General features: G+C 30.8%; 1 protein-coding gene across 1 annotated transcript in view; it reads right to left on the minus strand.

Annotated features, from left to right (window-relative positions):
• The window catches only part of LOC134726590 (uncharacterized), a 120,554-nt gene that overhangs the window by 37,371 nt on the left and 69,257 nt on the right, over positions 1 to 13,926 (minus strand). The window contains exons 33-40 of the mRNA XM_063590999.1: positions 13,460 to 13,724; positions 11,255 to 12,720; positions 9,134 to 11,083; positions 8,629 to 8,815; positions 7,274 to 7,396; positions 6,647 to 6,822; positions 6,166 to 6,241; positions 4,654 to 4,899 (exon numbers count right to left, since the gene is read on the minus strand). Coding sequence (XP_063447069.1) covers positions 4,654 to 4,899; positions 6,166 to 6,241; positions 6,647 to 6,822; positions 7,274 to 7,396; positions 8,629 to 8,815; positions 9,134 to 11,083; positions 11,255 to 12,720; positions 13,460 to 13,724 — 4,489 coding nt within the window. The remainder of the gene's footprint in view (positions 1 to 4,653; positions 4,900 to 6,165; positions 6,242 to 6,646; positions 6,823 to 7,273; positions 7,397 to 8,628; positions 8,816 to 9,133; positions 11,084 to 11,254; positions 12,721 to 13,459; positions 13,725 to 13,926) is intronic.

Genomic DNA, 13,926 nt, shown 5'->3' on the forward strand with positions numbered 1-13,926 from the left:
GGTTGTTCTTGTTGCTTGTACAAATCGACAAGAACTAATCCAACCTTAATTTCATTAATTCCACTTTGAAACTTAAGTTTATTTGGAAACATTATTACCTTTCCATTGTTTTCTCTATATTAATATAATAACATATAATATATGATTGCTGTCGTCTTTTGATAACCTGATCAATATCACATCTTTCGAAATAAATTCTTTTCTACTTAATTAAAGAATTATAATCAATTAAAATATACTTTGTAAAAAGGTGTCCTTAATACAATCAAAGTTTATTAAAGACTCAAACCAAAGTTGTTTCATGATTATGCTAAATCTGGATTAATCTTTAAACTTTTTTTTTTTTTTTTTTTTAAAGTTATAGTCCCTGAAAATTTGCTTCTCTGCTAGATATACTACTTTTGATATTTTATAGATTTAGAATAAAATATTTTCATCAAGAGAAGTCTTTTACTATTGTCATATTGTATAATGACAATTCTCTAAACTGACTAAATTTTAAAAATCTGATAAAATTTCTATGAGTGATAGAACCTTTGAATACAATGTCTACCATTTCAACCATGAACAATATTTTAGTTTTGTATTGGACTACTCAAGTGTAAAAATACAGAAATGGACAAATCAGTGGAAAAGTTTCAGTATAAATGTTTCCATTGATATACTACTTCCACAGAATATTTGGATGTTGAGCTGAATTAAAGCCATGATTGTTGTCCTTATAAATCCAAAAAGAATGCTAACAGATGATTTTCTCCAGCTATGAAAAATCTGTCTAAAATAAAATGTTTTGATATTTCTAATTAACATTTCACAACGGTTAACTTTCTAGAATATCTTGCCATGTATAGTTCCAAATTTAAGGAAACAAAAATTTGACATAATGAACAACTCTTGTATGTTGCTCTTGACAATTGTTTATATTAATTTCAGAAATTATTTCGCTATCAGAAATTATTTCGCTATCAGAAATACTAAAATGCAACTTGTCAAATATAGTTCTATATAATCTATAGTTTTATTTAAAGAAAAACACTTGTTTGGCAATATGGAAAACACTTGTACTAACTTGCAGTATTCTTAAGTGTTCTTAGTTATTTCAGAAATGGTTTCACTATCAAAAATGCTCATTTTATTTCTGTCTTGGTTCACCTCATCTGAATCCTATACATTCTGATATGATTCAATATATCAACCAAACAGCTTTTGGTATATCGTTTGGTTAACTTAGTCACTCAGAAGAAATTTGCATTTGTCCCCAAATTTGGCAAAAACAAAATTAATGTGATTTAAATAATCACATCTTTCAAAACAATATTGAATCAAAATTCAAAGTAATTGTTTAAAATAAACACATTTCAATTTTGTGTAGCATATTCTTGTATGAGATACTAACTCTATGCTATATATCTACAATGTATATTATTCTGGCTGGTAATATGGAAATTGAAAATTGAATAATTACCATCAATTCCGAGATTAAAATCACATGCAATCAGAAAACCTTCCTGCATGTAGATAATACACAACCAGACTTGATTTTTGTAACTTTATGCTTATAATGAGCAAAAAATAAAAATAAACAGTGACATTTTAATATTTAGGTATAATATTAAGAAAATGTCTCGCATTTGATTTGATATAATCATGGAATTATCATACTATATTTTACTTCCATGTACTATTCTTAGACTATTGAAAGCTATTTGCTAACTATTAATCAGTCTTTTGAATAAATTGCTTTTCCTATATTTTGCTGTTAGATTAACTGCTTCTACGCTGGTGCTAAAATTTGAGAACCAATTGAAAAGTATATATATTATATGTTTATATTGGTACATCATGTGTTACTCCAAAAAAAACTCTTCTTTTTTACTGCATCTCGTAAAGACTGACTAAATAAAGGTTTATATAAAGAGCTGTATAATAGATAGTTTCAAATCTTGAGAACTACTTCAATTTCCTAGACCTGATGATGTCTAGCATTTTAAATAAATCCTGCATCCACAATGCTTTAAATCTTATTTATTTATTTACCAATATTTTACTAATTTTTGTACAAGATCTAAATTAATGATAATCTTGTTTCTATAAATCAGCATATTTGAGTCCTCTATACTTCAGAATTCTGAATCAATATTTAACACTAGGAAAAACAATGTGTAGCCATTGCATAAACTGTTGGGTTCTACCAATCTCACATTAAGAATAAAACAGACCCAATGAATGAATCCTTATAGCAGAAATTTGCCCATCTGTTGGCATTGCTTAGAAAACTTAAGATGTAAATTAAGGCATAATTTTCTATCTTTAAAAGAGCATCCAAACTCCTTTTGCTTTCATGATTGGAAGATATATGTATAATTTGACAGTGATTCCCATATAGTGAGGGTAAGATAGTCTCTTAAGTCTTACGTTATCACCTCTTTTTTGTGTACTCAAAACAAAACAGAATTAGTACATATTATATTATATGCATTGGCAATGTACACTCTGAATTATGTAATCAATATACAAGCCATTACCTTGAATGAGTCTTTGTGAAATGCATCATGGCATCCCCTAAACTCTTTATTCAATAGACATTCTAATGTTTACATAAAAACATATAAAAGTCTTTGTTTACTTACTGCCGACAAAAATAAACAATTGGTTATAGCAGTTTATACTTATAATATTCATGTTCTTCTTGCCATAAGTAAACTGACCATGAAATTTAATATTAGTAAAAAGAGTTGTCACAAGCGATCAACTGTATTTAGAACAGTGCTCCATTCTTACTGTCTCCATGTCTGTTAGAGCATTGGAGAATTATTTATCAGTAAAAAAATAATTAATATTTACAGCAATTTGCTGTTCTGGAAAAATATTTCAGGCTTCTAAGAATTACTGTCCTGATTTAAACTGGACATATTTAAAAGAAGTATGTATTGGTATGCTTAAAGTTTGAACTGCAATCACATTTGTATTGTACTAGATAACAATGTATTATTTTAGTGTCTTTAATATCTGTCTTGACTATTTCCAGACACTTGTTCAATATATTATCAATATGAGCAAATATGTTAATTGACTAAACTGTTGGTTCATCACAAAAAACAATGTGCAACCAAATATTAGCTATGCTTGTGTTGTTTTAAAATATAATAAAAGTAGACATAATGTTCCCTGGTTGGAAGGATGTCTAGAAAAGTCAGATAGACCTGGACTTAAATTCACTAGTCTGATTCTAATTTATTTTATTTGCAACAATCATCCACGTGCAATTCTATGCTCCATAAATATCAATGTGCAATCAATAAATAGTTATGATTTAATTTTATGTAAGATATCAAATCTGTATTTTATTAGAATGAATGAAACTTACAGATTCTAAATCATGCATGTTGTTCTAGTTCCTATGTTTCCTGTATGAAACATGTCAACATTAATCAAATAGACTTGGACAAAATCCCTATTCTATTTTTTAAATTCTATAGTGATCCATTGAGCACGTTTTATTTTCAATAAATATGGTTCATGTTCCCTGAATGGTAGGTTAACCAAATAAACATCATCAGTTGTGGGCAAAATCCCTATTCTGATTGTTATGTATTTATCAACTGTTAAAACAGTATCACTGTTGGTCTACGCTCCCTGTATGACCTGTATGGAACGTTTTCCAAATAAAACAATCAGAAATGGGCAGATTCCCTTTTCTGATTGAAATTTATTGAACCAATTGAGGTTCTAGTCACAATAGTGGTATACGCTCCCATACGGACGTTTTCCACATTAAAATAATCAGATCTGGTCAAAATACCTATTCTGATTTTAATATAGTTATGTGTTTACACAGTCTCGTGTACCAGGCGTACACGTAACAGACTGCAAATTGTAAACAATCGACTGAACCAATTGAGACTCTAGTGACAATAGTGGTATACACTCCCATACGGACGTTTTCCACATGAAAAACAATTAGATTTGGTCAAAATTCCTATTCTGATTTTAATATAGCGATGTGTACAGACTGCAAATTGTAAACAATCGACTTTATCCAAACTTTACACTCGACCCGTTTCGTAGCATTGCTCTAATGCAGTGAAAATCCGGTCACCTGAGCGTGAAAAAAGAAATAAACATTCGTTTAAATATATATCTTTTTAAAAACGTAGCACTCACGTAACATGTCCGATTTTGACAGCTAAATTCTGCTTTTCCTCGGACCCGATTTAATGTTTGAAAATGGCGGCTAAACAAAGGTCATTTTCTATGTCGTCGTATTTCCAGACTCGTAAGCTGTAAAAATGACGAAAACGTGCTATCAGAAACTTGGCAGAAGCGCTGTATTCTGATTCACATTAAATTAATCGTATACCGATATTCCAAAAACAAATAATGTCTTTATAAAACATAAGGATTTTCAACAGTAAACTGTTAAAAAACCTTGCCGACGAGAAACATGCGTTCTCTTGAACGCAAAAATTAAAACTAAAGCTAGTGTATGTTACACAGGTGAACTATGACGTAGGTGAGTACATCTCATGGATGTAATTTTTAATCACCTAGGTAATTGCGATGAGAACATGTTGTGAAAGCAAACATATTCTATATATATAAATGTAATTTCATGGTAAGTATATTTAACCAAATTCATATAAAATAACTTACTAGTAGCTTCGTAAGTAAAGTTGCATGATGCAGTGTTGCCATTAGAACCATGTGCTGTAGCCTTGACCTCTACATGTTCCTTTATCTTGATACTAGTACCGATTGGTGGCTGGTATGTTATATGTGTGGCACTACTGGAGGCCACAAGACCTAGACTGCTGTATGTTATATTGACCACATCGTTGTTAGTAGCATATGGGATATAGATAACATCTACAGGACATCTGATCGTGAGAGGATGTATGTCTAAAACAAATTAATAAAACTACAAACTACTGATAGGAGTAGTGTTTGAAATTGAGAACTTAAAATCATTTTTATAAAATATGATATGTTTACAGTTGCTGATATTACAAAAACAAAAGATCAATGATTTTTTTCTTATAATGTTTATACTTTTTGAAACTACTGTAACCTTCAATGATCTACCATCAGAAAAATTACAGTCGACTCTCGTATCTCGAAGTCAGCCAGACCTGAGAACTATTTCGAGATACATGTAGTTCTACTCCAACAAAAACCAGAGGTTTGACAGAAAAAAAGGACACAACTCTTGCTTAGCTTGGTAAAGCTAAAATAAAACTGGGTGAATATGGGAAGGGGATCAATATTCTGGTATAAGATCGATGTATTTATATGTCATGGTCTTTCATTACTATAATAACATTATTTTTACTTATTCAATAGCTTTTATCCGAGAGAGTAATTTCCAATTGATAGTTTCGTTATTCAGTTTGTTTATAGTTGACAAAATGGTTTATTCTCGGATGCAAGAGATTTTAGAAAATTAAGAAATTTCTTCATTTTGTTTTATCTCACTCTTTCTTTTCAAAAGAAAACACAACAAGATTAAAGACACCGATTGAGTAGTTTTTATGTGATTATCAACGGAAGTCATAATCCTTACTTTATACACACCCAAGCTCATTAGTTTTTCAAGAAGATGGACAATGTATCACTAATTATTTATAAAAATTCTATAAAAGATAATCTCAGGTAAACACTCGTGGAAAAAGCATGTCATAAATCTATAGAGTGGTCAGTGACTGGAAATTTAATTACACGTGTATTGTCAGATTAACTCTTCAATCCATTTAAATAATTGCCGGAGGTCATGTTTTGACATATGTGTATTAGTTCGAGATAAATAATGAATTTTGAATGCTTTTGTTAACCTTGGGATTGTAAATTAATTTCGACTCAACCGAAATTTCGACTTATCCAATTCAGGAGTCGAATTACATACATTTATATGGAACAAAGTTTGGGACCAAGTGAAAACTTCCACTCATCCGAAATTTCAAGTCAACCGAGTTCGAGACAACGAGAGTTAAATGTATAAGTAATATGACAAAAGTCTCAATGTTTCTCAGACCTTAAATTAAAATTACACTTATCTGAAAACCATCCTGAGTCAAAAGAGTAGATCAATTTACAGGAGTTAAACCGTCCCATGAACATCAGAATCATAAACTGTTACTGGTCCAAAGAAGAATAATGAATAAGCCTTACCTATCAATACAACATGGATTTCACACTGTTCAGAATTTCCAGCATGATCCTCAGCACTGAATGTTACAGTGGTATTCTAAAATATAGAATTAATTTATATAAGTATAAATAACTGGGCTACGTTAGGAATACAACAGAGCTTGTGAAATTCTTTGTATAAAAAATACAATATATTTCATCAGTGCACATGAATTGTTTTATGCAAGTTATATTCTTTACACCAATTATCTCAGATACAGCAATTTTGTATTGAACATCTTATATACAATTCCATGTAGAATTAACAATATAATTGATCAATTGTAGAAATATTGGTTAAAGCAGATTTTTTTTCGGCTTTAATTTCTATCAAGTTATTATCATTTTTTTCACCTCAGTAAAATAATGACTTTTATTTCAAAATATATTTCCTGACACGAAAAAATGATGACGAGAGTATATATCATGGTTAAAAGTCAGTATTATTTTTTTTTAATTTTACCTCTCTGAACAGATATGGCTGTCTAAAATCCTCAGGTGTGACTGTTATTTTTGGACTGATACCAGAGTTATCTACTGCTGTTGGTTGAGTTATGTTTACAAATACTGGTCCCCACAGCTCCTTGTTGACTATGATATCTTTTGTTGGACAGTTCTGGAATACTGGTGGCTTTACATCTGATAAAAAATAATAATAATTCTACTGATAGCTATTGGAACGAAATTTCCATAAAAAAGATGAAAATGTATTACTAATCCTATAAAAAAAGAAACAACCTTAAGCCAACCAATCATTAATTGAAAGTATATAATGTACTATTTTATAAATATATAAGACAAAAGACCCAAATGGCAATAATTTAAATTAAGGTATACAATTGGTAACGTGATGATTATCTACCATTTTTTTGCAAATATTTTTGTTACACTTTTACATCAAACTATCATTTATTCAAGAAATGTATTCAATCTCCATGCCTTATCATACTCAATATAAATTTTAAAAGTAACATTTTTTCTGTTTTACATAATCATATTATTTGAAGCAAATATAATCAAGAGACAGAGTAAAAAGAAAGAACTCTTGTAAAAGGAGTGTTTTAAGACAGTGTAATGAGGTATTATTTACCTATACAATTAGGGACTGATGAATTCCAGAATGCTGTAGTTGTTGTCAGTACTTCCACTGATCTCTTTGATCTATTCATTCCAGTATGTACTGTTGATCTTTTTTTTCTCTTCTTTCTTCCATCTACCAAAAAAGAAAAAAATAACATCAATCTTCTAAAACAATAAATTTTGTGCAAACATCCCTTTTTAATTAAAAAAAAAAACCAAAAAAACAAGGAAACTTTTTTTCTTTTTTTCATTAGGATAATGATAATCTTTATAATTTGTCCTCACCATCAGCATTTCACAGTATAAAAATAACACATTAATTTAGAAAAGTTATTTCAGTCATTAAATTATAAAATTTATACAGTAAAAGACAATAAAAAATAGAAATTGCACTATATATTTCATCTTATTAGAATATAATTTCAATATATAATATCTAAACAGAATATTATTTCCATGACAATGAAGTTTGAATGAAAAATAAGCAATCAGACACCAGTAACTGGTTTATAATAATAAATAAGTTATAATTTCTACATGTTAGTATACATTAATGAGGCATTACAGATAAGCTAAAAAGATGTGTCTGATATCCAATTCCCAACTTTAAGTTGTTTCCGTTGAGTTGTATATAATGTGCAAAGTCATATTCATTTTTTCTTAGGTTGTTTGTTAGTTTAGAATAGTCATAGAATGTTTATTGTCATCTGAAATAAAGAATGATTGAAAAAAGGTTATTTCTTGAAATATCTTTGTTCATTTGTGTCAAGCCACATTTGTTCTAATTGACCATCATTAGACCATTATTAGTTCAACAAAATTTAAACCACTAATAATTTATAAATTCTCCTTCAATAATGACTTGTGGCATGTACAGACATATATACCAGACATATTGGTATATAGAATATAAAATTGTACAAGAATAAATTACAACATTTTCATTGCACAATATCAAAATGAGCAATGATTTAGAGCTTTCAAAAACTGACCAAAGTGACAGGATAAATTTACCTGAAATAGCAAGAGCTTAAAATTTCTAAAGGGATATGATAAAGTGAATTTAAAAAGATAAGAGAATGATAATTTAAATAAATGTAAAAAATGTGATGGAAGTGAAATTTTAAGTATCAAATTTGGTATGAATATGAAGACACAAAGCATAACTCAGAAGGTAAGGACTGAACAAAAGTCAAATCTACACAATGCTATTAGATTATCATTTTTATAAAAAATATACGTATGGTGAATTGCTTGCCATTAATATAAAAACTACATGAATTGCAGAGTTTAAAATTGTTAGGCAATATTAGATTTTTTGGGGGTTAACTCTATAAAGCTGAATATATTTCTGTGAGGCAATACCTTGCCAGTCAAGGAAAGACGTTTCCGTATTGCACAAATTGTCAGCACAACAATAAATACATGTGGTATCATAATCAGTAGGGTCGCATGCAATGTCAACCAGACTAGCTTCACACAAATTGGCACACTTCTTTGTTATGATAGCTTTCTTCTTGAAATACACAACCAGAGTTTGACATGATTCTCCCTAAATATAATTTTAATGTAAAATGTTTTATCAATTTGATTTTATTAGAATAAAAATTTAATTTTCATTTTGTAAATTAAGATAAACATTATGCATAAATCTACAAATATTTACCATATTTTAATTAAAAAGAAAAACTTTGACCAATATGACAAATATCAAGTTAAAGAAAAGTTATTCATTTTAAAGGAAAAATAAAACTATAAGCTATTTTCATTTTTTGAATGTTTATTAAATATAAATGAACAGTTACAATATATTTCAGTATTTTATCAGACATCAATTATATAGGTTTAAATAAAAATAAAAGAAATTAACCTGTTGACATTGCTTTGTGATCTGATTACAACTCTCATCATTCTTTTTCTCATTGCATTCATAACAAATTGGAGGATCAGTCTCTTCTGTTGTTATTTGTGTTGAGAGTGAGGCTGTAGTTATTTGTGTTGAAAATGAGGTTGTAGTTTTTTGAGTTGAAAGTGAGGCTGTAGTTATTAAGGTTGAAAGAGAAGCTGTATTTATTTGTAAAGGGGTACTTGTTTGCAATGTAGCTGTATCATTTTGATATGTGGGTGTAGTACTAACTTGTTCTGTTATTGCATCATCTTGTGCGATTGTTGACGTGTCAACATCTATAGTTGTTGTATCAAATTGTACTATAGTTTCAGTGTTAACATGTTTATTAGAAGTTACTTCAACATGTCCTATTGTTGTAGTGTCAACATATTTCTTAGTTGTTGCATCAATTTGTATTGTTGTTGAATTGTCAAAATGTTCTGTAATTGTTGACTCATCTTGTACTATTGTTGCCTCAGCTTGTGCTATTGTTGGAGTGCCAACCTGTTCTGTAGTTGTTGCATCATCATGTCTTATAGTTGAAGTGTCATCATGTTTTAAAGTTGATGCCTCAGCTTGTGCTTTGGATGAAGTGTCAACATGTTCTATAGTTGTTGCATCATCTTTTGCTTTTGTTGAAATTTTAACTAGTTCTGTAGATGTTGCTTCATCAAGTGTTATGGTTGAAGTGTCAAAAAGTATTTTAGCTGTTGCCTCAGCATGTGTAATAGTTGCAGTGTCAACATGTTTAGTTGTTGTTGCCTCATCTTGTTCTATTGTTGAAGTGTCAACAAGTGATGTAGTTGTCGTTGGTGTTGTTATAGACATTTTAGTTAAAGTTGTTATTGCCTCAGATGTTACAGTTGTTGTTATTGGCACATGTAATTCAGTAGTGGTTGGTATTATTACAGATGTTTCACTTGCTGTTGGTGTTATTACAGATGTCTCACTTGTAGTTGGTGTTGTTACAGATGTTTCACTCGTAGTTGGTGTTATTACAGATGTTTCACTTGTTGTTGGTATTATTACAGATGTTTCACTTGTTGTTGGTGTTGCTATTGATGTTTCACTTGTAGTTGATGTTGTTATAGCTGTTTCACTTGTAGTTGGTGTTGTTACAAATGTTTCACTTGTAGTTGGTGTTGCTACAGATGTTTCACTTGTAGTTGGTGTTGCTACAGATGTTTCATTTGTAGTTGGTGTTGTTACAAATGTGTTACTTGTAGTTGGTGTTGTTACAAATGTTTCACTTGTAGTTGGTGTTGCTACATATGTTTCACTTGTAGTTGGTGTTGCTACAGATGTTTCATTTGTAGTTGGTGTTGTTACAAATGTGTTACTTGTAGTTGGTGTTGTTACAAATGTTTCACTCGTAGTTGGTGTTATTACAGATGTTTCACTTGTTGTTGGTGTTATTACAGATGTTTCACTTGTTGTTGGTGTTGCTATTGATGTTTCACTTGTAGTTGATGTTGTTATAGCTGTTTCACTTGTAGTTGGTATTGCTACAGATGTTTCACTTGTAGATGGTGTTGCTACAGATGTTTCACTTGTAGTTGGTGTTGTTACAGATGTTTCACTCGTAGTTGGTGTTGTTCCAGAATCTTCAGTAGTGGTTGGTGTTGCCAGAGATGTTTCAGCTGTTGTTGGTGCTTCTACAGATTGTTTAGCTGTTGTTGGTGTTGTTAGAGATATTTCAGTTGTTGTTGGTGTTGTCACATATGTTTCAGCTGTTGTTGGTGTTGTTACAGATATTTCAGTTGTTGTTAACGTTGCTGCATATGTTCCAGTTGTTGTTGGAAAAGATGTTTCAGTTGTGATTTGTGTTGGAACAGATGGTTCAGTTGTGGTTGGCGTTGTAACATATGTTTCAGTTGTGGTTGATGTTGTTACTGGCATTTCAGTTGTTGTTGGTGTTGTTACAGATGTTGACTTTTGAATTGGTATTGTTATTGACGTTTCAGTTGAGGTTTGTATTGTAACAGCTGTTTCAGATGTGATTGGTGTTGTTAGAGATATTTCAGTTGTTTTTTGTGTTGTTGTATGTGTTTCAGTTGTTTTTTGTGTTGTTGTATGTGTTTCAGTAGTTGTTGGTGTTGTTACAGTTATAGATATTGGGATTGGGGTTCTTATATATGTTTCAGTTGTGGTTGGTGATGTTATAGTTGTAGATATTGGGGTTGGTGATGTTACAGACGTTTCAGCGGTGGTTGGTGAAGTTACAGATATTTCAGTTATGGTTGGTGATGTTATAAACGTTTCAGTTGTGGTTGGTGATGTTACAGTTGTAGATATTGGGGTTGGTGTTGTTACAGACGTTTCTGCTGTGGTTAGTGTAGTTACAGATATTTCAGTTGTGGTTGCTGTTGTTCCTGATGTTTTACTTGTAGTTGGTGACGTTTCAAATGATTCAGTTGATGTTACAAATGCTACAGATGTGGATGGTGATGTTGCAAATGTTTCAATTGTGGTTGGTGATGTAACAACTGTTTCAGTTGTGTTTGGTGATGATACTAATGTGTCAGTTGTATTTAGTGATGTTACTAATGCTTCATTTGTGGTTCGTGTTATTACAGGCGTTTTAGTTGTAGTTGGTGATGTTACAAATGCTTCAGTTATGGTTGGTAATGTAACAGATGTTTCAGTTGTGGTTGGTGATGTTACAAATGCCTCAGTTGTTGTTGGTGTTGTTACAGTTGTAGATATTGGTGTTGGTATTGTTACTGATATTTCAGTTGTTTTTGGTGTTGTTTCATGTGATTTAGTATTGGTTGGTATTGTTACAGCTGTAGATATTGGGGTTGGTGATGTTACAGATGTTTCAGTTGTGGTTGGTGATGTTACAGATGTTTCAGTTGTGGTTGGTGATGTTACAGATGTTTCAGTTGTGGTTGGTGATGTTACAGATGTTTCAGTTGGGGTTGGTGATGTTACAGTTGTTTCAGTTGTGGTTGGTGATGTTACAGTTGTAGATATTTGGGTTGGTGATGTTACAGATGTTTCAGTTGTGGTTGGTGATGTTACAGTTGTAGTTATTGGGGTTGGTGATGTTACAGATGTTTCAGTTGTGGTTGGTGATGTTACAGTTGTTTCTGTTGTGGTTGGTGATGTTCCAGATGTTTCAGTTGTGGTTGGTGATGTTGCAGTTGTAGATATTGGAGTTGTTAGTACAGATATGACGGCTGTAGATGGTATTGAAGGGATATACTCTGATGTCATTAATTTGTTTATATGTAAGGTATTTGTAATAACAGTTGTACCATAAAAAGTTTGTGTTGTGTCAGTTGATTTTCCTGTGGTTGCTACTTCTATTGTATTCAGAGTTGTTCCGAATGGTACTGTTTGTGCTGAACTTATTTCTTCTTCCTTGATTTGTTTGTCAGTAGAACTTATTGAGTTTGATGTAATTTTTAGTTGATCTTGTGTTGTTTGGGCTAATGTTACATCATTTTGTTTAATAGTGGGACTTGTAACAGACTGATCAGAGGTGGTTTCAAATTGTTGTGTTTTCAAGATAGAAAATGAAGATACTGAAGTTAAGGTTCCATTTATTATTTCTGTATCATTTTCTGAAACAAAAATATTCTAAGGTAATATACATAAAAGTTGTTATTCATATAAAACACTGTAAACAAGAGTATAATTGAGTGAATGGGATAACAGGAAAAAGAAAGTTACTGAGCATAACAAAAATTTCATGCATGGAAAATGAAAAAAAAGAACTAGTAAAATAAAATATACATATTATCATGCTTAGCTGGTTTAAGCTCTGAATCATGCTTCAACAACATAAACATAAAATGAAACATATATTAAAATTTTAGATTGAGGAGTTTACAATTGAAAAAAAAGGTGCAAAAGGCATTTAAAACAATAAAATAAAGGGTTCACCCAGTGCAGCATTATACATCAACATGTTAATTGGGTAAACGTTAAACTAACGTATGTTAAAAACACATCTAGAAACAGAGTTGAGATTTATTGTTGGTCCTAGATACATTAGAATGTTGTAATATTATAAGGATAAGTCAACTACAATTCATGTAAAAAACTTTCTGTGTTTAAAACTGGACATCACTGCACTCACTGTCATACACAGACCATCATATAACTGTATAAATTTTCTAGAATTTACTAATGATATTTTTGTTAGATTAACAGAGCAAAAACGCTGAAAGTGAGAGACAAATATTTTTTTAAATTTATTTCGCTTTTGTCTCAAATTTAGATTCAATAACCTAGAAAATGATGTTCTAGTAAAACAAACAAATACTAGGAACTACATTACTACGCTAACATTATTTTTACCTGGATTGATACATTGATTTTTGATCTGGTCCCACATTTTCTCACTAGGACATATGTAATGACCACTAACAACAGGCATGGTTACTACTGGCTGTGTTGATCCACAAGACTCCATAACCTTCTCTGAGCTAAATATTTCAGATGATTTCTGTTCAAAGTATGTCCTTGCTTCTTGAAGAATTGTAACTGCACACAATGAAAATGCTGAAATTGATCCTGCAGTTTCTGTCTGGCTGCTCAGTTCATAAGCTATGGTAATATTACCCTGAAATGAACATGGATTGCTTGCATCAGCAAAGATTTTGAAGACAGTACACTACACCTCTAGTTGCTAACTTCTACATCATTTGTCTCTAGTAGGGATTTGTCTCTTTGGAAACCACATCTTTTTACCTTTATTTTTAAATTTCAATGGAAGTTCAGGTCAATGAGATAACTAATTAATGAAGTGGTTATAGATTCTGAAA

The sequence above is a fragment of the Mytilus trossulus genome, chromosome 7, assembly GCF_036588685.1.
Source record: "Mytilus trossulus isolate FHL-02 chromosome 7, PNRI_Mtr1.1.1.hap1, whole genome shotgun sequence".
In the NCBI taxonomy this organism is placed as follows: domain Eukaryota; kingdom Metazoa; phylum Mollusca; class Bivalvia; order Mytilida; family Mytilidae; genus Mytilus; species Mytilus trossulus.